The following is a 23,508-nucleotide window of genomic DNA, read 5'->3' as shown; positions in this document are numbered from 1 at the left end:
ATTCTACCTTCCTATCAGGAAGTATGAATGAAGTGCCAGATTGCCTTTGAGGAGACAGCAGCTAAGAAGCACATGAGACTTTAACACAAAAAAGGTGAGTAGAAGACACAGGCATACAACCCCATTAAAAACTGAGAAATGGTTTTCCAGTCTCCCAGTGAATTCCCCACCACCAGGAATAAAAGGAAACAAACAAACAAAACCAATAACCACTAAACCACCCAGCTGTTTAAAAAGGAGAAAAAGAAAAAACAAACAAACAAAAAAAAAAACAGAAAAAGGAATCGGGCAGGGTGAGAGGGGAACCAAACTCACCAAAAAATGTTAATCACTTAGACAAGAAGGTAAGTGGGAAAAATCTTAGTCTCTATCTAAAAGAAACTAAAAAAAAAAAAAACCAAAACCAAAAAAACACAAAAACAAACCCTACAGCAAACCAAAAACTACCAATGAACAAACAGTAATATCTTAGTTTACAAAGGCAATACACAAAAGACAAGCACACAACAAACTAAGTTACAGAAGCAGATCTCAGAATGATTTTGTACATTTCCACCCATCAATGCTTTTTTTTCTTGCTTTTTCTTACTCACTTCAAGATAATAAAATCATAAAGTTTTATGTAACTAGGAGATATATCATTCTACTTTGCACTATTAAGCATTAGGTATATTTTCAAAGTCAGTGATTAGCTTTAATCTCATACCTACCAATTTTTCTGAGCAGCTATTTATGAAACATTAGGAAACAGCTGCCATATGTCAGACTACAATCTATAACCTTTCCAAAGGGGTTGTAAAAGCCTTCATTTGGCACTTATCAGAGCTCCATGCCTTTGGCTCCCTGCCAGAAGGAAACGGACATGAAGCGTACAAAACCTTGTAGCACAGGCTGCAGGTCATAACTTCAGAATTAGCACAACTTGTACACCACCTTTAGCTTATTCTATGTTTTTTAAGAATCAAAACATCAACAGAATATCTGTATATCTTAATACCTGGGAATAATTTTAAAACAAATGTTTTTATAACTGATTTGCTCTAGGAAAAGCTTTTTGCAACTGTAACCATAGAGTCAAACAGTTTAACTAATTTGATAAAACTAACCTCATTAATCATGTGCAAGAAAAGATATGCCGGCTAACGGAGAACAGCACTACTACCAGCTCTCACATTATTTTCAAATGCCAGGTATACAAAAAGTTATTTGAGATACAAGTTTGGAGTAAGGTTATGTCTTAGACAAAAACAAACAAAAAAGACCCTCCGCCCCTCAAAAAAGCCAAGTGCCCAGGCTGTTCTGTACATCATTTTGCAGGGCTTACGCACTAGAAGAGTTTACTCTACAGCTTGATGCTCTCTGTTACACATCCATTTCCACAGCAACAAAAAGCAATATGAGTGTATCCTTGCATGTAACAGAAGTCACACATCCAACATTTAATCTGTCTTTACTCATGGATATGTGTTAACTACTAGAAGTTATGAGTGACTATTCCTACAATCTAGTCAGTGCAATTGCTGAAGCCTTTCAGATTTCAGTACAGCTTACCGATTCTGCTTCTCAACTAGCAAGTTCGGTATATTTTTAATAGAGAAAACTGAAAATGAAAAAAATGCTGCAAGACTGACTTCCTTCTTAAACACAATATTATTTTAAAATATCTTCAATCAGAGCATTAAAACACAGCAAGCTGAAGTCTCCTCTTGTTGCAAAGATCCCTAGATAGACCATTGCTTCCTTTATCATATGCCAACCAAAATATATATTTTTTAGAGCATCAGTTTCAATCATGAGAAGTATAAAAATATCTATATGCATACATATACGTATATATTTAGAAAAGGTATTTCATGCAAATATGTTTAAGCATAGAGCTTGCCAAGAGGTTCATAAATAAAACACTGCTGTACAGCTAGAAGTTGTCAGAGGTGCAATAACTTGAGAAGGTTAATGTTTCTATGTAGAAAACAGAAAGCTACGCCATTTTCTCACATGCAAAAGCCAACTTTTGAGCAACAAATTCATCCTGAAGATGAATACTTTGTTGATAAATGCACACACATACAACTCCACCCAATATAGGAAATACTGGGAGTTAGACCACTTTTTCTTAAGACAAAGTAATGCAGTGATCTTGAGCAGAAGACCACTGTTCATCAAGAAATGATCCACATAACCGTTGACCTGAGTAGGTCTGGGCTTGTGCTGTGCTGCACAGATTTCTGGGGCGCAGGGTAAACCTAGCCAGCTGACTGTAACAGAGGAGCCTGCAAGCAGCTCCCTATGTGGTACCAGTGACTGAGCCACCTGCGTGTCCTCACCTTCACGGAACAGTGCAGCAGCAAGTTCTTGTGCAAACTTCTTTTCTGTTTGGCAGTCAAAACGAGTAAGAAAAATACAACAATAGCTCAAATGACCAAAAGGGGGGAACCTCTTCTATGGACAGGGAGCGCACAGCATGCTGCACATGGATCAGAAGCCTGTTTGATGCCGCACCAACTCAGGGTTCCCAACATCCGTGCGATGTAAGATTATTCATACTATTCTCTCTTTTCAGTGTCAGCTCTAATAAATAGCATTTTAAATTACACTTTACAGAGTCCGAGTGCCTTTCTTACTGGGATCATAACAGACCAGCACCTCCTGATGAAAAACACTTAAAACCGTGACAGAGATAACAAAATAACAGTGCTAACAAAGACAGCAACAAGAGAAGCAGAATCTGACTGTATCCCTTTCAGCCTATGAGAATAATGAACTGGCATTTGGGTAGGAGGGAAGCATTCACCAACACCCTACATCTGTGATGCTTATCTGAGTTCTTATTTGCAGGGTCAGAAACTAAATAATTTTCATAGATGAGTGTGAGGTGGAGAAAGTGGGAAGATGGATGAAAATTATCTTTTTAGAAAGTTTAAGGTTTTTTTTTTTCTTAATTATATTCTGAAAAAAATATGGATTTATTGATTTAATTAAGTGGGAAGAAGTCCAATGTCTGTCTTTGGAAACCCAAAAAGTCCTTTCCTCCCATACGAACAAACAAAAAACCCCTGGTGTTTTGAATATTATAGGTTCCTCTCATTAATAGGAGATTTCCACCCCCTCCATCCTCTCCTCAAAAAAAAAAACGAACAAAAAAAAGCCTACCTCAAGTTCTGACACTTTCATTACAGGGAGGAGCTGGAATCAGGAACTTATTACTTCATCACTTATACTGAGACGCTGGGAAAGATGCTTTACATTTGCTTATTGTCACTTGCAAAGTGCAAATACGTTTGTGCTTGCATTTCAAAAGCAGAAATACTTATTGAGACTTGAAGAAAGCAGGTAATTTTATATTAAAGTACTATACCACTTTTTCAAGTTATAGTTATTTCCCTGTATTTTCCAGTTTTTGGCAGATGGTTAAGTGTTTTCAACCCTTTATTTACACAGTATTAGCATGTGAATAATAAAAAAAGTTTGAATATAACTAATTCAGAAAATTTCAACAAAAAAAATGCAATTAACTTTAAAATACTGTTTTATCTGCTTCAACACTGAGGTCACCTTGACGTAACTATTTCCTCCAGTTTCCCAAATACCTACTTACCAGGAAAACCTTCAAAAGTGATTCTGTCCCCAGGTACCGCCCCAGGTGGGGGAGCCAGAATTTCCACTTTTTCTGGGGAGCTGGCACACATCACCATTGCTTGAGATACTACTCCTCTCATCTTTGCAGGCTTCAAGTTACAGAGTAGTATTGCCATCCGATTCTGCATCTTGGGGGAGGAAAACAGAAGGATGTGAGTACATAAATGCCACATGCTTTTAGGGACTCTAATTACTTCACGATAACAGAAGAATTACAATGAAGAGACCCTAACATGGACGAGAGAAGCATACAGCAACAGATGCACAATTTTAATGCCTGCACACCAGTAACAAATAACATTTAAACCACTTAAAAGCTGGCCAGCGAATAATGGAGTAAATGCTGAATTGTGACACACTTATGGAAATACAAAATGCGCAATTCAGAAACCCAAAAACCAGGCAACGATTTCACCCGCATTCCATCTTTACTCATTTTAGATCACCACTGCATTCCACTTTCAATATAGCACTATTAACCAAACAATTTCCATTTAATGACAATAACAACAAAAACAACAAAAAACCCTCCCACTCTATGAATTAGGCTAGCTTATAGGTAAAAATTTCAAACTGTGTACTGGAAGTGTACAGGTGTTTTACATAATTAGCTCACTTGAATCTTAAATTTTATCTTATTTAACCCAAATGCTTTGAATTTTTTTTTCACCATTGAAAATGGCTGTATATACCGTACACTGTAAAACTAGGTCTCTTCCTTTGTTCTTTTATTTTAATAAAAATTATAATAGTAAACCAGAGAAAACATACTTTTTTAGGGGAAACTGCCATGCTTTAGCCTACAAAACAAACCACACTTTCAAACTGAATAAAAATTAAACCCAGAACATTCTTAAGAGACAGCCAGAAAGCAAGGAAGCCTTAATTCCCATACTCCTAGTGCACATATGTATATATCCATATTTCTAGATTTCAGTCTTTTTACATTACAATATAGAATTTAAACAAAACTGCAGGATTAATACTTAATAAAACTCATATGATCAAGTATTCTGAATATGGCACATTTTCAAGTAGAATCTCTTAAAAAGAAAAAAAAAATCTCCAAAATGAAACAGTTATAATGAAAAGCTGATCTTGCATAAGTTTCAAGGAGCCCATTGACTGAAAGTTTCTTGTTATTGCTATGGATATAAGTCACCCAAAACACAAGGAATGGCTGTAAGATGTCAGTGACTTTATAATGCAAGTTGTAGACATTATCTAGCACTGAATAACAACTAGCAAATGGATATATAGAATAAAAGAAACAAGATTTCTGCATTTGGTACTCAACCTTAGTTTTGACTAACTGGAAAAAAACCTAGACTTCAGAGCATTGCTTTCTTATTACAGATTACACAGTTGACAAAACCAGACTGCATTAATACAGAAATGGTGATCATCACCTTCATCAAACTAACAGGAAAGAAAACTAAACTAGCATCACATCATTCCTTTCTCTCCAATCATAGCGACACAGATGTTTATATATATTGCATGAAATTTCTGTATGAGAAGTTGACTACTATTACAAAATTAAGTATTTATCAACATTTCAAACACACACATTATCCCATCACTTTTACTAGGAAGTATCTTCAAATGCTTTTGAAAAACTGTTCTAATACTAAGATATGTGCATTGATTTCACAAATAAGTGGTAAGAAAACCTACAAGGTTAAATAAGTATTTTTATAAAACAAAACGAAAAACCCACCCCAAGATGGTCAGCCAAAACAAGAACATTGCTATTTCACGGGCTTTTTTCCCCCTTTTTTATTATAAGTGGCTCAATTTTTAAACTGTCTTCAGATAAATGACAATTCCCCAAGTATAGAGAAAAAAAGAAACTAGACCTAAATAAATGCTTCCTAACAATGCAAGTTTTTAGCTTTTTGTTGGGTTTTTTGTTGTTGTTGTTTTTGGTTTTTTTGTGGGTTTTGGCTTTTTTTTTTTTTTAACTGGTTGTGCTGATTTTTACAGAAGAGACTTACTATGATGTTTCCAGAAAACAGGACTTCAATTACAATAGTAAACCCCTCTGTATTCATGCATAATATGCACAAAAAAAAATTGTTTACGGACCATCAAGGAATCTGATATTCAGGTATCATTCTACCTGCATTGCCCTTATGACATCTTTTTACAGTAAAGGATAAATAAATCCCTAAAATGTGTCAGCTACAAAGAGTCAGATCCAGTAATTCTACTGATAGCCACTCTCTGTAACCCCATGAATTAGATGAACAAAAGAAACAATCTAGTTTTTCAAAAGTAACTGTAAAAATAAATTGGGAAGTTTCCTGACAGATAGATAAGATTGGGCAGAAATAAGAACAAAAAAAAAGGGGGTGGGGGTGGGGGTGGGTGCAGAAAGAAACCTGATTCCCTTTCCCAGCACGTGAAAAGTTCTATCAGAAATACAGGGTGTTACTGCAAAGCAGCTGAAGGTGACACAGATAAGACAGTAAGTGTATGTTTCCTTCTGCATATGTGTTATTACCCAGTAAAGCAAATTCTGGTTAAGAACAATAGGGCAAATCTGTACACTTAAAAGGACACAAACAGAAGCAAGTCTATGTCTACAGGGAACTGATACTGCTTTGGCATGTCAGGAGGTGTTTGATACATAAATGAGCTGAGAATAAGCAAAGGAAATTCAAATGTTATCTCCTCGAAAGAGTAACAACCTCCACTGCCCTTCCAAAAGGCCAGTCATTTTGTTTCAGAAATCCAGAAACTTCAAAACTGACAACTCAACTAGTGAGAAACTGATTTAGTTTAGTGATTAGTGGGCATGCAAGAAGTTTTCACATCCATAAACAACTTACACTGCATACTGAAATGTTAATGAAGATACACATTGTGCTTCCTAACCAAAAGTAAGATCAGATGATACAAATACTACAGCCTCAAACACTGCTAAATTACCACATCAAACACTGCAATCATAAATAGCTAAATTTTTGGTGAATTATGTCTATAGTACTTGATACGATGTATAAATTTTTATTTAAATATATGGCAGTAGTCACCTGCCAGGCCTTCACATTTTTGAACACTTCAAAAAGCACAAAAAGATGGAAGCTTGCCCCTAAGAATTTACTGCCTAATAGACACTTGCCAAAACCAAAACCAGACACACAAACTAACTGTTCCCAAAGAATGTGCAAGAATGATACCTAATTCTCTGTTAATGAGTACTTTGGATTATTTTTTCCAGACAGAAAGCAGGTTAAAGAGAAAAGACAGTTACTGCCACTGCATTCTGTACACTTTATGTTTGTAAGTTTATTTAGAAAGGCTTTTAAGATGTTTTTTCTACACATTTCCTTGAGAGCCACCTGCTAAAAACGAGCATTTTTTAATTTTTGCCCACTGCAAATCCAGTAACTGGACACTTATCAGGTGATCAGTGCAGAACAGTTATTGTATTCAGTCATTTTTTTTCAGTTCAATAACTTTCTGTATCATAAAAACAACCACCAGAATTTTAATTACCTCCTACATTTGCAGTCTTACCATGGGGACAGGGCACGAATAGGTATTGAAAAGGTATTTGAGAAAATGTAGCTTTTCCACACTAAGATCAATTCCTTCATGACCAGTCTTGCAGTTGCTCTATACAACATTGCTTTAATTGCCAAGCTTGCATTTGAGTTTAGAAGCAGCCTTCAGTCAATTCCTCCCTTCCACTAACTATCCAGAAGAGGTGTGAAAGGAAAGCGTAATCTTGAAGTCTCAGCTTGTTCCCAAGACATACACTTCTGTGTTTGACATCCACGGTTTATTTATCAACTAAAAAAAGTGTAGACACAGGCTCTATTCTGGAAAAGGAAGTATAAATATGTGTTTTGTATCCCACTGTTCAAGCCACTCACTGCCAGCTAAGTTAAATTTGCATGGTCTTTGCTTTGCTCCATGCTGAGCACTTCAACGGGCTATGAAGAGAGTTGGAAGGCAAAGGTTTCAAACATTTGGATGATAGCAAAAAAGTTATTATGGATTCTGTACTACATTCTAGGAAACCTAAAGGCAGAGTCACATCTGTTTGGTTTAGGAGTCCACTGTGTACCAATGGCATCACAGAGGAGTCAGAATAAGATCCTAGGATAGAAGCACTGCAAGCAGAAAGGAATTGATTTTGGGTAAGGGTACTTCTCCATTTTCTGGCAAATGTTGTTAAGCATTACTTCCATTTGCATTTTATTTTTGTTTTCATGACTGTAAAAAACTTTTAGCAGAGTGAAAACACATCCTATAAAGAGATGAAGGTCTTCAGATGCCTTAGGAAAGGAAAAGCTATCAGTAAATAATTTTGTCAGTACCTGATCCAGAGGAACATGTTTCACTAAACCGCTGACCACAGTCCTTGGGCTTGCTTCACCAACATCCACTTCTTCAACATACAGAGTGTCTGCATCTGGATGCTTTTCGGCAGTAACAATGCAGCCAACACGAAGATCCAGACAAGAAACATCTACGGGTTTTGCATCACTACTTCCAGCAGCTGGCTGCTGTTTCTTCTCCTTCTTTTCACCTATTAAAAAAAGTTTAGTTAATGAAATAAACATTAAAAATAAGCATAAATAATGTATATGACTATTGCAAGGGAAAAATGAGCTACAATCTCAGAAATAAGTGTAAATCCAGTGTAAAACACAAATGAAGAGTAAAGAGTTAGCACCTCTGTTACTAGTTTCTAGTGAAGAATCATCATACACACTCCAATTCAGATTGTTACTACAAGTAATTACCACCTTAGGACAGAGGTGTTTTCTTGTTTGTAAAGTGAAGTCATCCTGAACTTTAAGTGTAGCTAACATGTATGTGACATATACACTCTGCCAAAGGCCACACCAATAAGCCCGATAGTACCGTTTTAATAATTAGCAATTACCAGTAAGTCTTGCCATGGTGTTTCACCAGCAAAGGGAAACTAGACAATCACAAAGCATCAGGTTACTTGTGCTTAACAGCTCCTGACTGTGGACAATGCTAACTAAGTCACTGCAACTGCACTGTTACAGTTGCAAAGCAACCCTTCAAGATGACCTTAGCTAACATTCTTCACTTCCCAAATATACTAGTGTGTGAAAATGCTCATGGCTTATGAAGTTCCACTGATGCAGAGTCTTTATCCCATGGCAATACAAGGGTTTACCATCACCCATACATACTATACAGTATAAAACAGCTGTGAAGCAACACTCCCCATATGCAGCTGCTTATTTAGATATTCCTTTTGAGATGAGCAAGTTACATCCAGTATATAAGACTGTCCTGTTTAAAAGACATTCAAGATTTGTTTAACCACTATCATCTCTGGTGGATTAAGAAATGTCTAGCAAGTGCTTACTCAAAATAAGCATATTCTGTTATTCTTTCATCCAAGATAGCTTACATATTAATGTAAACTAAACTCCCTTCTTTAGGGAGCAAAAAAGGAAAAGTGGACACAGCACGCAATTTGATTCATTTATCATTGTTCCAGTACAGGGTTGAAATTAAATAATACATTCAATAATAAAAAGGCAGTATGTTTTTAACATAAGCAATAGCTCTTCAAAAATATTTCAGTTCATACATGATGAATTAAAAAGCTCTAGTGTTTATGACTGGGTTTGATTAATCTAATTAGATTAATAAAACCAGTCATATATACAATAATTAAAGAGAAACTGAAAAGACACCATCAAAATAGTTAATATTTAATACTGAAGATCATTTCAAAGACCTGCCATCTTTATCCTTGGTATCATTCCTCACTGTTCTCCACTTCATGACATTTCTCCACAATAGTCTGGAGCCAAAATATCAGCTTCTAGTACCATATTTATTTCACTTTAGAGAAATGAAGTCTGTCACCAAATAAGGAAAAGAGAACACAGCAAAGCATGTCTGTACCCAGCATATATTCAGATGCACAAAAAACATCCATTTCGATGCCATAGGCTAAGGAGAGAACTGCATGCCTCTGGTCAGAGTTAGAGTCAGCCCAGAGTCAATATCCAGAGAAGCCTCACAGATAAAGTTTGCAAGAAGTGGAACAAAGAATATCAGAATAATCAGAGAGGAAACAGATGAGATAAGTGACAGAAAGCAGATTTGAGATATTCCATAATTTCGTCAATTTCAAGACCAAAAACCAAAATTTTACGTATTGGTTACTTTGATTGTTAAATACTATACCTACGATACATGTTGAACTCCACAGAAATAGCCTGTTCAGGGCTTCTATTTAATGTTCATGCTGTATTTCACCTTTTTCCAAATACAGCCACTGGAAGGAAAAAGTCAAGTAGATTGCTTTCTAAATTTATGCTACTTCTACAAGATGAGGGGAAATACAATACAAGAAAGTTATTTTTTCCTTACCAACCGAATACTTGCTTTGTAGCTACTGAATACTTGAAGAAAACAGTTAATTGCCTGATATGACATGTGGCCTCTGCTTTTGTCTTTACAGCTCTGGGAATATTGATGTGTCAAAGGCTGCCGTACACCAAAAAACATGAAGTAGGTTATAAGCCTGCATACAGCTCACCAGAAAAATCAAAGAGATACAGTGCCCTATCAGCATAATATCCAAACTCTGAAAAGCTGTACAAATCAATTCACAGCAAATTAATAATAATTTGCATAAGAGAACGATTGTAAAACATGAGCTTAAGTTACAAGACAGACAGCCATACTTTTGTGCAAGTGCAACAGACACGTCTTTTCTTCTAGTAAGAGAGTTTTGTTAAACAGAAGTCAATACAGACAGCTAAAAAAGAAAAACAGGAGGAAAGGTGTTCGGAAACCTACATACCCTTCTGCTATATTTCCAATATTATCTGAGAGATAGATATTATTCCAATATATCTGCTATAGTTCCAATAATGGAACTTCACTGCCTGCAAGAATTTTTCAGGGGAAAAAAGAAAAGCAGTAGCATACTTAGAGGAAGCAGAAAACTGCAATTTAGCACTCTTCCTTTAGTATTATGTTATGCTACTATTGCTTGCAAGGTATTACGCTGAGCTGGTCTTTGCCTTTTGCTTGCACTGTTTCCACGGCAGGGGAAGAAAAAAAAAAAAAAAAAAAAAAATCTAACAACCTCAGAACAGAAAGCACTCCAGTCTGCCAAAATCTTCTCCAAACTTTGTGTTCTCCTCCTTCCTCCTCCCCCTCCCGCCCCTCGCTTTCTTTTTTTCTCCTTTGTGTGTACATATTTTGGTTTTGCTTATTTCTGTTGTGGGGTTTTGGGGGGCTTGAGGGCAGGGCTTGTTTTTTTTGTTTTGTTTTTGTTTTTTTTTTTTTTAAATAAGCGAGTTCAGTCACATGAAAAGATATTTGGCATGTATCCCATTTAAATAAGAATCTGTAGCTTACTTGATGGCCTTCATTAGCTTCAAGTATTTCCAGGATTTTAAGAGCTAGCACATGACTCTTCCCACTAAGGCTGTACAAACTGTTTTTCTCTGTGCCTGAAATGATGTAAAAGCACTTCCAAAAATTAAATGCCTTAACTGTCTATCAGAGCTAAGAAAACTTAAGTACCTTTTTTTTCTACTTTTTCCTTCTTTTTCTTTTCTTCATCTTCACCTTTAGTTTGATCTTTGGAGTCAGGAGATGATGCGACTGCTGTAGGCTGTGGAACATCGTCCGAAAATGAAGCTGTAGAAACGGTTGTACCAGGAGGAATTGCGATCTGTTTTACTAAAATCAAAACCACAAAAGTTAGAAGGGGTACCAGAACTTTGAACACTGTGACATTTTAAGCTTCCAACATGAAATGAAAAAGTAGAGAACTGAAAGTTTTGCTTAAAATACCTAAACCACAACTGCTGAGTAGTGAGGTACAACATTACAAAACACATTTCAGAACTTAATCTGTATGTGATTATTCTGATCAGCTAAGAAAAATACCTTTGACTACACATTTTTTTTAAATGGGAAAAAGTGCTAAATATAAGAAAACATATAAGCAAACACCACTTTTTGTACTTTATTTCAACATCTAGTTATCTTTGCTACTAACTCCTTATTTCTCATTTGTGTTTGTCTAGTTTCAGTTTCTAGCTACTAGCTCTTGTCATACTGGAGACTATTCCGTAGTTTGCTATGCATAAAATAATTTTTATATTGTAGTCAGATCATTCCTCAAATCTTTTTCCTGATTAACTGAAGAAACCAAGCCTGAATAATCACATTCTAAGCAATTATCTGCAGCCCTAAAGTGATCTGTTGATTCCTCTCTTCCCTTCCCTAAATTCTCCACATTACCTTCGTGTTTCTTTTTAAACTGCTGATATAGAATTCTGGACATCATCTCACTACCAATCTTAGAAAGAAGAAAGCATAAGAATCACCTCCCTTCTACATTCTGCTCTTCTCAAGAATCTCATTAAGGCTTTTTACCAAATCATTGTACTGGGTGAGCATCATCAGTATGCTAGACAATATCATCTAGGCTCCCTTCCCCAAGAAAGGTTAGACCAGATAGATGATCTTTTGAGGTCCCTTTCAACCTGGGCTGTTCCATGATTACTGTTTGACAAATCCTCCTAGTGTCACTATTATACAGTTTCCCATTCTGCATACATGCTTCTTTTTACACTTGAGACATTTATTGACTTTCCTGAAGAACTGCACTGTGTTTGTTGATACCTGCTCTCTTCAACACTAAAGTGATTTGCACGAATTAAGTTCTTATAAACAATTTCTAAAAATTATTTGAATTTGAGATTTGTTGCACCAACAACCACTGCTTGCTAGTTGTGGAAAGACTTTTTGTTTCTCAGTTTTTCAAAAAAATATCTCAAGTGGTATTTTTGATGTTCTGTGTCCATCTAATTTCTGTGCTCAACTACTTAATATTATCAAAGCTAACATATACTAATTTATTTCAAAAGAAAAGATCTTAATTAAAAAGATCTGAATTTAGTCCTACTACCTTTTAGATAAACTAGCTAAATAAAGGAAGATGCATGTCAAGCCAAATATTAAGCCTAGTCCTTTCCCATCTTGGAAAAAATCATATACCTCGAGACTTCTCTCTCAAGCATAACAGAGATTCTGCGAAATATCTTATACCTGTCAAGAATTGCTGCACACTAACAGACAATGGAGAGATATAACCTAGTGGTTTGGTTTAGTACATGAAAGGGCTTTATTCATGCCCAAAGGAGAAAAAGAATTCTCTGCATTTATAAAATGCTAGTCTTCCGAAGACTGAATGTGTTGTTTTACCAGTAAAACATTCAGTACGGTTGAATGCTAGCGTCCAGCTACACTGGATACTATCTCTCCAATTTACAATACTGAAAGCATGGGTAAAAACAGTAATAGCTGTTGAGGGCAGAAGAGGCTTTTTGGAAATAATTTTGAAGACGACACACTGGATCTGAAACACTTCACTTTTGTTTTTTCTTCTTTCTTTTTTAATATGAATTATATAATGATGGTGCGAGCTCAACAGCTACACAGAGGAGTACAAAGAAGGAAAAACAGTGCAGTGAAAGGCTGGTCTTACATGGAATCAAAAATTCACAACATCGTTTCTAATTCTACATTACCACAGATTTCCTAATAAGTCACTGCCCATCTGTACTTTGAACTATGGCTTGATTTTCCATAGGGATTTTTCCGTCATGCTAGATTAAATACTCAGAGTATCAAAAGGTGTTAGACATTCAGCAATTTCTAAGGTATTATAAGGAGTCATTGCCATCAGTCAAATTTGGGGCTTATTATGAAAGGTACTGTACAAAAACATACAAAGAACCAGTTCCATGTGTGATTAAGATTTGGCATATGTACCTGTTAGGCTTGCAGCTTACTAAAATGCTGGAATTAAGTCACTTGTCATAGGCATGGAACCTAGGAAAATCCAGAATTTCTAAGAAATGCCATAGAGTCACATACAGAAAGATAAAAATCAAGAAGAATTAAGATAGCACAAAATATGATCAAACCTAACTAGATCTATATTGTATGAGGATAGGACTTTTTTCTCTACCTCCATTTCGAATTTCTGCCTGAATCAGCTCCTGTTTCAGCCCTTCAATTTCTTTCTTCAGTTTAGCATTTTCCACACGGAGCTTCTTCTCTTCTCGGAGAGATGCCTGCAAGACTAGAGTTGACACTATATTAAAAATGACAGGTTTCAATAATTAGCATTCATCATTTGGCAAACAGGGGTTTTGTTTTTAGAGAAAAGTGAAACATGGTGAGCCAAACACCAAAAAATCGGAAACTTTCAAAGAGTATTTAATCAGAAATATTTTGGAATCCTTTTTCTGTTGAAATAGCCATTTTTTACAATATTTATGTACTCAAGTTGCCTTTCAATATACTAGCTTCTCAGTCCCCTAAATAAACTCACAAGAAAAAATTCCAAGAAACCTCTTAGAAAAAGCTTGAACATGTTTGTAATATGGAGCACCTCAATTCCTGATACCAATATATACAAAATACCAAAGTCGACGGTACGATACTCTTGAGAGAATCCCATAATGGTAAAAAAGCAGTAACACATTCAGGCAAATGCATAGTCTCACATTCTTCCCGACTCCCTTTCTCCCCCGAAATGGAATCGTGTCCTATCAAATTTCCATAACCTGTTTGTGTCATTGATCCTTCCTCATTCATGCCTTTTCTATTTCAGAATAAGCAGCTTCAAAAAAACCCCACAAACCACAAGACAGTGAAGTGGTGCTACTATTACAAGCTTTATCTTGGAGAACTTGAAACACACTTAAAAGGCTGACAGCACCGATGAAGTTGTCCATGTTCTTATTTTTCCCTATGAGCATTTTATGTTAACCATCTGGTTAACAGTTTATCATAAGATAGATAATTCCTTACTAGCTTTCTCCTTGAGCAGAGCAACTTGTTGCTTGAGGTATTCGATAACTTGATCAGCCTCTGCACCCTTCTGCTCCAGTCTGTTCAGCACTGCATTGTTGGCTGCCATCTTTACGAAGAAACGAGCTAAAAACCTAGACAAACAACAGACAGTCTAAAATTAATGACTTCTTAATGTAATAATGCTATGCTCTCTTACTACATGAAGCAGTTCTAAACTCAGTTGCCGAATAAGACAATTTGCTAAGTGAACAAGCTGGGCTCCCACCTTCTAATGCAAAGCCCTAACAAAAAGCAATGTTAAACGGAATCTGATGTTTGACAGCTGCTTTCAAGTATTTTGGAAGAAAAGCTACTTTTTTTTCCCAGCTGCAGAAAACATGTTCTTCCTTCATGAAACAGAAAAAAATTCACCTTCTCAGAAAGAAAGATCTAAATAAATCAGAAAATAAAGGAAATAAAAGGGAAAAGGTTGGACAGGAGAACCTGTTTTTCAGCTGAAAAATTTATTAAGCATATGCAGAATCTTCTTGAGATTAAGAAAACAGAAACATCCCAAGAAAATTTCCAAACTTTAATAAATTTATCCAGAATAAACTGAATACTTCATACATTGTAGTTGTGCATACATTAAGAATTTACTGTTATTTTACTTTTTAGCAGAATTCATCAGTATTTTTACTTATCTCTGATTAATACAACTTTTACTGCAGGCTTACACCTTCAGAGTTATTTTAGCACTGATTTTGATTGTCTTATTTTGTTTCCACTGAAATGGAAGGCCAGGCACCCAGGTAACAAATTAAAGAAGCAGGAAACACAAAAGACCAGTAAAGGCAAGAGCACAAATAAATGTTGTCTAACCTTCTTTTAGGATGTTCAACTCCTTTTACTGGTTTCTCTAATGTTCCAGAAACTAGCTATGCCTTGTGTACAGCCCATATTTCTTGAAAGCTACCAAATTTGGCCTACTTCCTCCTCGGCGACATTTGTGTCTAACCATAAAAGCTCAAATAGTAGCAACAGAATCATGAAATACAGTTACAGTCACTTGTATCTGCAGCAGATAGTGCTTTTACCCTCCCACTCAGTATCTAGATGAAGAAAGAATCTGTACTAACAGCTGCCTTATCTGTAAATCAAGAAATAAAACTGATTATAGGTGGGAAGTAAAGATGCTTTGCAGATCTTCACAAGCAACGGTGATGTAATTCCTGTGAATTTGCCCATCAACTGCAACAAAGGGAAGAATGGGTAAGAAAATGGCAATCCAGATGCACGCATTGGCTCCTCAACTTTATCAGAGCCCAAAAATGCCTCTTCTCATATCAAATTGGCAGAACACTTCCCATTTTATTGCAAGATTATTCTGACATATGACCTAAATCTGGTTTTAACATACGAATATTCTCTGTTGGGATTTGCAACAAAAGCCATGCTGAAGACAAAACAGGTTTAGAAAGAACTGAAAGGTGAAGAGATACAATCACACTCATGCCAGTGTCAACATATCACCGTTGCTACACTCTCAGTATCAACTTACATTTGATATCTGATGTCCTATTACAAAGAACTCAATTCTCCACAGCTATATATCTTAAAGAAAAAAGAAAAGAAAGGCAAAAAAAAGGCAAAAGACAATGAGTCAGGAATAGCATAATTAAAAGTTCTCCAAGTAAAATTCACAAAGCCGAAGAGATACAGTAGTCAGATGACGCATGGGGTATATTACTCCTGCAAAAGTGATGAATGAACAAACACCCTTCCTTCTTTGCAATCCAATACAATCAAAGCCTGGTTTACACACACTACTTTGCTTAACGATGCAAGAGTATTATTGCCATCATACCTTCCACTCATCCAGAACAGATTTTTCTTCTAAAAGAAAGAAACTCTCATGGAGAGAATAGCAGTAAAATCATCTCTCCAGGACAACTAAAGTAATTTGAATATTAAAATTAATCTCTGCTAATAAGAAAATAATTTTGTTTTCATGTGCAGTCTGAAAACAGGGGGTTTTAAAAAGGAAAACAGTGATTCCAATAAGTTACTGATTTAGATGTCAAATGGAAATAGACATAAAACTATTACGGCACAACACAGCATAATACAACGCCTGGGGTATTACTGTCTGTATACCAGTAAGATTTCTTGCTAGCTACATATTCTCTCAGAGGAACACAATACTAACAGCGGAACCTTTGCCAACAACAACAGAAATGCTACTAAAACATCAAAGTGAATAGAATTGGTACATTCTATAGGTTTTAGCCAAGTTGGCTAATGAACTGAAGATCTGGAAATGAAGTCACATGATTACAATGGGTAGACATTTTCCCACTTGTCAAATAAATTTCTGTAAACCTAGTATTATAACAATAACACAAAGGAATAGGTATTTCCGATACTAATATAAAGGCCCAACAGACTGAAACGAACTGCTGCACAGGCACAGGAACCCATACACCAGAGTGATAAAACTTTATCTAAAAAAGAGCACAAAAAGTTAAGATCCACCCTTTATTATAAAACACAAAACTCATTAAAAACATTGCAACAATCAAAGGTTACAGCCAATGATTTTCTGGAATTTTTTTTAACCTTCCTCCTATTTCCTTTGCCCTATTACCCTGACACCCTCCCACTCCACACAAAAAACCAAACCTCAAACAACCGACTCCTATTGGTGATACACAAACTAAAAATAGGAAAGAAAAACAGGAATAATATAGCTTAAAAAATAGAATCATATCTTATTACAGATACAGTCTGACCTGTTTTGCAGAAAATGTTCCAACGGCCAACTGAAAGTAAAGCCACTTCATACAATTGTGCCTAACGAGCTGCTTTCCCTTCAAACAAAAAATAGTTCTGAAAAACAAGTAAGGAGTAGCTATATTCGGACCTTCTGAAAGGGTAACCTCCTGAAGTTACCTGGTTGCTCAACTAAGAGAAACTGTTGAATCTCAGACCTTTGAGGACTACTTTGTTACCTGCAAGACATTCGGAACTGCTCCAAAACCCACTTGCTCCACTATAATGGAACTCAATCTTCAAATGGAAGACTCAAGTCCTGCAGTTATTCACTAAGTTATGTATCAACACGTAAAAGTTGTTTAATTTCTCATCGTTCTACTTGCTGATTAAAAGAGTTGCCTGTATTTTTATTTTTATTTTTTTTTTAAAACAGAAAGCACTGCTTCCTGTGGTCTTCTAAGTAGCTGCAGTACCCTCACAGGAGAAAACAGGCATTATGCTACTTTGTTTCTCAAGATGATGTAATGTGGAAGGGTCCTCAAAGTGGTAAACTCTCTATAATAAACCAAGACTTCTCATATAGTACAAATTTCCCCAAAATTTCAACGTTTTACAAATACTGGTTTATCAACATTGGCCTAGACTTTAGAATATATCCAGATCAAAAAGTGAACACACCAAGATGCTAAAAACATAAACCTTGTTGTAGCTTACTCTTCAATATTAATATTCTCTGTTTTTAAAAGCGAGAAAAAGCCAAAACCCCCATAATATTAATGACAAGATTTGAAACTTAAGCTCTAAAAATTGGTTTTGGAATCTATCCATAGTCCGAACACGGAACCAATTACTTTTCACTATTGGAAAAGCAATCATTTAACAAAAACAACCCAGAAATTGGAAGCCAACTGATTCCCAAAACCTAAAATAATTAGCTCTAAGCATTCCTTTTTCCAGCTGGAGGTTTAAAAAAGCTCAGTACTTCGAAGCTCTCAGCTTTTTCTTCTGATGCTTTGTTAATGTCAACATGCAAAGTAAGATTACTAACTGTACAAGATCTAACCTGCAGGCTGCTTAGTAAGACTTACTGCCTACAGATGACCATGTTCTCCATGTATGCATCGAGTACATCTTTGACAGTCATGCAGCTTTATTTCAGCATTTTCAATTCAGTAAAGTTTTATGCTGCTCTCTTAGGTGACAGGCATCTTATTTCTCCTTCTCATTCTTTCCCACAGGCCTTAACGCAACACAAACAAATGCCGTGTGCATTTCAGCTGGTCACCCTGGGCATGTGTTGAGACAAAAAGTTGCCAAATTTTGTCTCAAATGATGTAAAACAAAACAAAATCACCACAACTGTCTGCTTCTCCTCTCTTCCTCTCCCACATATACACTAACTCCTCCACAATAAAAGGGTGAAGTTTCACAGCTCACCGCACCTAGGCAGCATTCTTCATTGCACAGCTGCTTTGCTCTGACCCATCATTGCTCTTTGGTTTGTGCTAGCTATGGAGGAATCAAGTATTTCTACAGCAAAGCCAATCCTACTGATCTTTAGCAAAGAGCAGATGGCAATCACAAGATGGCCCAGATAGCATAAGCATATGCCTTACAGAGAATACCATGTTTATGAAGAGCCGCCAACCAAGACCTAAGATCAGGCCAAGGAGCCACTACAGGAGAAAATAAAAGTCTGCAAAAAGACATGTTTGCTCTTCAATTGAGATGCTCTGTTCAAATTAAAAGTTTGTCATTACAAAGCAGAACCAGTGTCTAAAAGTTATCGGCAACACAAAGGTAATTTCTCCAACGCTAAATAAACTTCATTAAACTGCAGAAAAATATTTTATGGCACTTCCTCCTCCTAAGCTTTTGGTCTTAAGTTGAGACTTAAGCAGCTCTCAAATTAAACTCCTTTTCTTCTTCTGTAAGATGTCTCAAGATGCTTTATTGTGGCCAACTTTATAGCAAAGTATTCTACTTTCTGTAAAAGAAAGTATCAACAATCACTTTGTTTCTGCAAGAAGTGTGTTCAAAGACTTATATCTGAGCACCTTTTTTGAGTATGGTCATTTCTGGCAGACAATCTTACAAAAACCAATAAATATAACAGAACATGCCAGCTGTTTGCCAGATTCTGCTTTCCTAAGCTTTGCACTTCTATGAACTGTCAGGACACAGTGAATCAGATTTAAGAACCTCACATCACACCTTTTTATTCTGCAAAGTAAGGAACAGTAGTGAGCAGGTCAAAACAGAAGAAAAGAAAGAGTGGAACTACGTTATCTTTTGCTAAACCAAAGCATCAGTGCAACTAGGAGATTATTGTAACTTGTCCCATCTTCTCCTGTCTCAGAGAATTGGGATTCATGCTTTAAAAATTAATTCTCTCTTACTGGTTTCTCCTAACTTCTGATAAAGTATTCTAGACCTGATGCTGTAAGCATCTTTGGCCAAGATTTACAACATCTGATTTGATTTCATATTTTTGGTAGAAAAACTTAAGGTTTAGTTTTCAAAACTATGAAAATCTAAACTATAAAAAACCAAAAAACTGAGGAGAGCTATGATTGATTAGTTTTGAAATCAACTCTTAGTTTTGACTTGATGATCATCTCCCTGCTTCACTCTAATTAAAGCACAGATCAGCAGCAGCTTTCAATGGTCTATAATGGGAGGCAATGGTCTATTACATTTAGTTACAAATTTGCAGTGACACAATTCTATTGCTAGGACATTTTGGAAATCAGCTATATTCAGTAAGTTGCATGCACTTACCTATCACTAGCACGAAAGGTTGGGTGTTTCACTGGTTTTATACCTGTTACACACTGTAAAATGCAATCATGGCATCATGGCTTTTACACCCAAATATGCCTTCTCAGGAAATGCAATTCTAAAAGATTAAATGTTTCCAGGCTTTAAAAGACAGAGAATAATCAGATTTACTTATCAGAAACACAGCTTTTCCACAGCTTTATCCGCAGAAAAGTATGATTCCTCACTTGCAAAATAAAGCAAAACATGAAGCTGTTCACAAACAGGTTTCAAAAACTGTTCCTTTTAAACCTATATACAAACAGGCTAAGGTATCAGTAAGCAGCAATGCAGTGCTGAGAAAGAAAACAGAAGTGTCTTAGATATTGGATAAAACTTTTGCATTGCTTGAGACTACTTAATCACACTCAAAGCCCTAGTTTCCTTGTTATAATAGAGCAAAAAGATGTAGTGCACCCCATTATACTTAAATATAGTTTCACCCACATTGAAGACAGGCGCCTATCAGTTAAGATTTAACTACCAGCTCATCTGTCTTTCAGAATTAAATATATTGCTAGCTCTGTAAGGGAAGAACGTAAGTTTCCCGAATCTCACATTGTCAAAGTAAGTTTACACAACTAAAAATATGGTTTAAGGCCCTAAGCAAATATGTGTAAATGATCAAAATGTAGACACTCACCTAGGTCCTTCTCCGCATACAGCAAACAAGACCTACGAAAATAGTTTTGGGAGAACAATGCCAAACACTTGAAAAGCAACGGCTAGCAATGATAGCACAATTAAAAAACAAAAAACAAAAACCCGCTGTATTTTTTGTCAAGATTTTGAGCAATATTGACAAATTGCAGTGTAAAGACTCAAAATCTAGAAATTATCATCAAATAAATCATCATGGAACCTCATTTTTGACTTTCAATACTAGATCAGCAATCCCCTCCCAGGTATTAGAAATGTGGCACTATAGAAGATCAAATGAAATTTTAACTATTACCCTTGTATTTCGCTAAAGAAAGAACACTTTTTTTTAATATGAGCAAAATGGAATTACAGCCTAAAATGTAAGAAGGTATTGTGAAGTATGGCAATACAGTTTTGCAGACTTACAACTGCAAAAAGACATAAGAATTCTACCTTCCTCATTCTCCCCAAACAAGTGATTGCTATAACTGGGGCTTTAAACGGTTGAACAGCCCGATTTTTTTTTTTTGAGCACTTAAATACAATTTTTAAAGAATTCATAAACTATAAACTCCTGTGTAGTGAGTATTGAAAGCAATTTGCCAAGCAGCAAATTATTAGGCAAAGTTGTACATTTCTGCCATATGTTATTTCAACTCACATCTTTTGCACCGAGAGAGTCAGAATAATTGCTTTGCAGATTTCCAAACAACTAACATGTCTAACAGTCCATCCAAGAAGCAATGCCAGCCCTAAGGAATGATTTGCTAGCTCTGGAGACTACAGTCCAACCCTTCTGGCTGCCAGATAAATCAGGCTCAATCCCAGCTGCAGACAGGTCTTTTAGTAGTCCTAAGAGCCTACCCCTCCCTATTTTAAAGGGCTGTAAATAGTAAAAACACACACAATCAAACTTTTTCATATTGAAAAACACTGCAGCATGAAAGAGATTTTTTTTTAAATGTGATGGAACATTGCACAAAAAAAAGGCTCATCCACCGGTACCAATTTTGAGGCAATAGAAGTTACTCAGTAAAGATTATCTTTAAACATGAAGACAAGTCTGTCTTGAAAGGGAACTATGTACCAAGGTCACAAGCAAGTCACAACATTAATGAGACAGGCAAAAATCAAATCTATGAGAAGCAACAAATGAAGAAGTAAGACGGGCATATGTTAGAACAAATAAACGTAAAAGTATGACATTTTTACTTTAAGAGTATTATCACAGATTTGATTTGAATTAAAATGGTTGTCTTGGATCTGTACGGTAGAGATCATTAGAAACTGAATAGTCAGAAGTAAAAATTATTTTAGTATTTTGTTCAAGCTTGCATTTCAAGATTTAGTAGATGCCGCAACATATTAGTTAACTGCATAATATCTTAACACACTACAGCTGCAACATTCAAAAGGTTAAGGTAAATTAAGAGTACTCGCAACTTTATTCACAGCCTGGCTATAAGCTTGTGCTAAATTTGTATTCAGGAAGAAGTTTCTACTAATGCTTGTCTCAGTCCAATTATGAATTAACTTTGTACTCTTTCCCACCTCTGAGCAGACACCCCAAGGACTAAACAAAGCAGAGACACGACTACAAGGAGTTCTCTGCAGGTTAAGACAAAAGTCAAGCGATTTGGATGTGGTTTGTAACAAAATTCTTGCCTTCAGAGCTACTAAAAATTTTCAGTAACAAAGACTGTATACAAAGTTATATGTAACTTAATTTATTAATCCAAGACAACTGTCCAGTAATTCAATAGACATGGATGGCTCACAACATTGCTCAAGAAAAGCAACTTCTTTGTACTGCTTGACTTAAGCCTCAATGGGTTACACACCCACTACATCTGCCAGGTCCCCTGGAAGTTCAGCAGAGATTCATCTGGTTGTGCTTTATAGTGCAGTCTGCAATTTAAGTAGCAGCTCATATGCCAAAACAGTTGGACAGCCTTATGTATTTTATTCATCAGTGTGTATCTTTTGGATCCTGCTCCATTAATATTTTAATAGTACTATCAAAATCTTATGGTAAACGATCATCACGTGCAGAGGGAATTCTCACATAAATCCCATGATGGAAAAGATGCAACACCCACAACATGCTGCCTTGTTTCTTTGACCTTAAGCACTGACAAAATATATCCAATTCTCTGGAACAGAAAGCTTACATAAAAAATTTACAGGGTTTTGGGGGGTTTGTTTTTTTGTTTTGGTTTTTTGTTTTTTTTTTAATTTATAAAAGCTTAATTTTCCAACCCACAGTGTATCCAGTGGTTATCACTGAATATTTAAAAAAAAAAAAAAAAAAAGGTAGCTGCTGCTCAGGCCTCAAAGTATCCTCATAAAACTTCCTCAACAGGTGATGGACTTTACAATTACAGACACACACATATGCCTATAAATTCAGAAATATAAGTGGACTCAGCTGCATCTGGACAAGTCTGCAAGGTCAGCATATGCCACAGGAACTTGAAGAATCTGTACTGTGGTTCACCCTCTAGCATTTTACTGGGGAGGGAAAGCTTTAGATTACTGTTATAACTACAGAGTAAACTACCCATAAATCAGATAGCAGAAGAATAATTGTAACTGCACTGAAATCTACCTGTTGATACCAAGTAGAACACTGTTTCTTAGGTATTTTATTGATTTTTGTAACTTTATCCTAAAAAAAGTAAGCATTCACACTACCTCCTTAATTAAGAACAGGCACAGCAGTTATAAAAAGAAGAAAGAAATGTTTACCCCCTCTCCCTAAGACAGGTCTCACTTGAGAACAAAAATACATTTTAA

The 23,508-nt window shown here is 36.0% G+C and overlaps 1 protein-coding gene across 7 annotated transcripts in view; it reads right to left on the bottom strand.

Moving 5' to 3' along the window:
• The window catches only part of AIMP1 (aminoacyl tRNA synthetase complex interacting multifunctional protein 1), a 38,362-nt gene that overhangs the window by 3,793 nt on the left and 11,061 nt on the right, over positions 1-23,508 (bottom strand). For 4 of the 7 annotated variants that reach the window (XM_087736000.1, XM_087735996.1, XM_087736002.1 and 1 more), the window contains exons 2-6: positions 14,494-14,627; positions 13,646-13,771; positions 11,185-11,343; positions 7,968-8,179; positions 3,596-3,764 (exon numbers count right to left, since the gene is read on the bottom strand). In XM_087736000.1, coding sequence (XP_087592126.1) covers positions 3,596-3,764; positions 7,968-8,179; positions 11,185-11,343; positions 13,646-13,771; positions 14,494-14,602 — 775 coding nt within the window. In that variant the 5' untranslated portion in view covers positions 14,603-14,627. Of the gene's footprint in view, positions 1-3,595; positions 3,765-7,967; positions 8,180-11,184; positions 11,344-13,645; positions 13,772-14,493; positions 14,628-15,357; positions 15,573-16,036; positions 17,012-23,508 lie in introns of those variants that run through there. The other 3 variants (XM_087735997.1, XM_087735999.1, XM_087735998.1) reach the window with 3 other exon arrangements.

Source organism: Nipponia nippon, unplaced genomic scaffold, assembly GCF_047370975.1.
Source record: "Nipponia nippon isolate SJK-2023a ecotype South Korea unplaced genomic scaffold, ASM4737097v1 scaffold_6, whole genome shotgun sequence".
Taxonomy (NCBI): Eukaryota; Metazoa; Chordata; class Aves; order Pelecaniformes; family Threskiornithidae; genus Nipponia; species Nipponia nippon.
The sequence above is the reverse complement of the archived record's forward strand: the minus strand, read 5'-3'. Positions and strand labels throughout refer to the sequence as shown.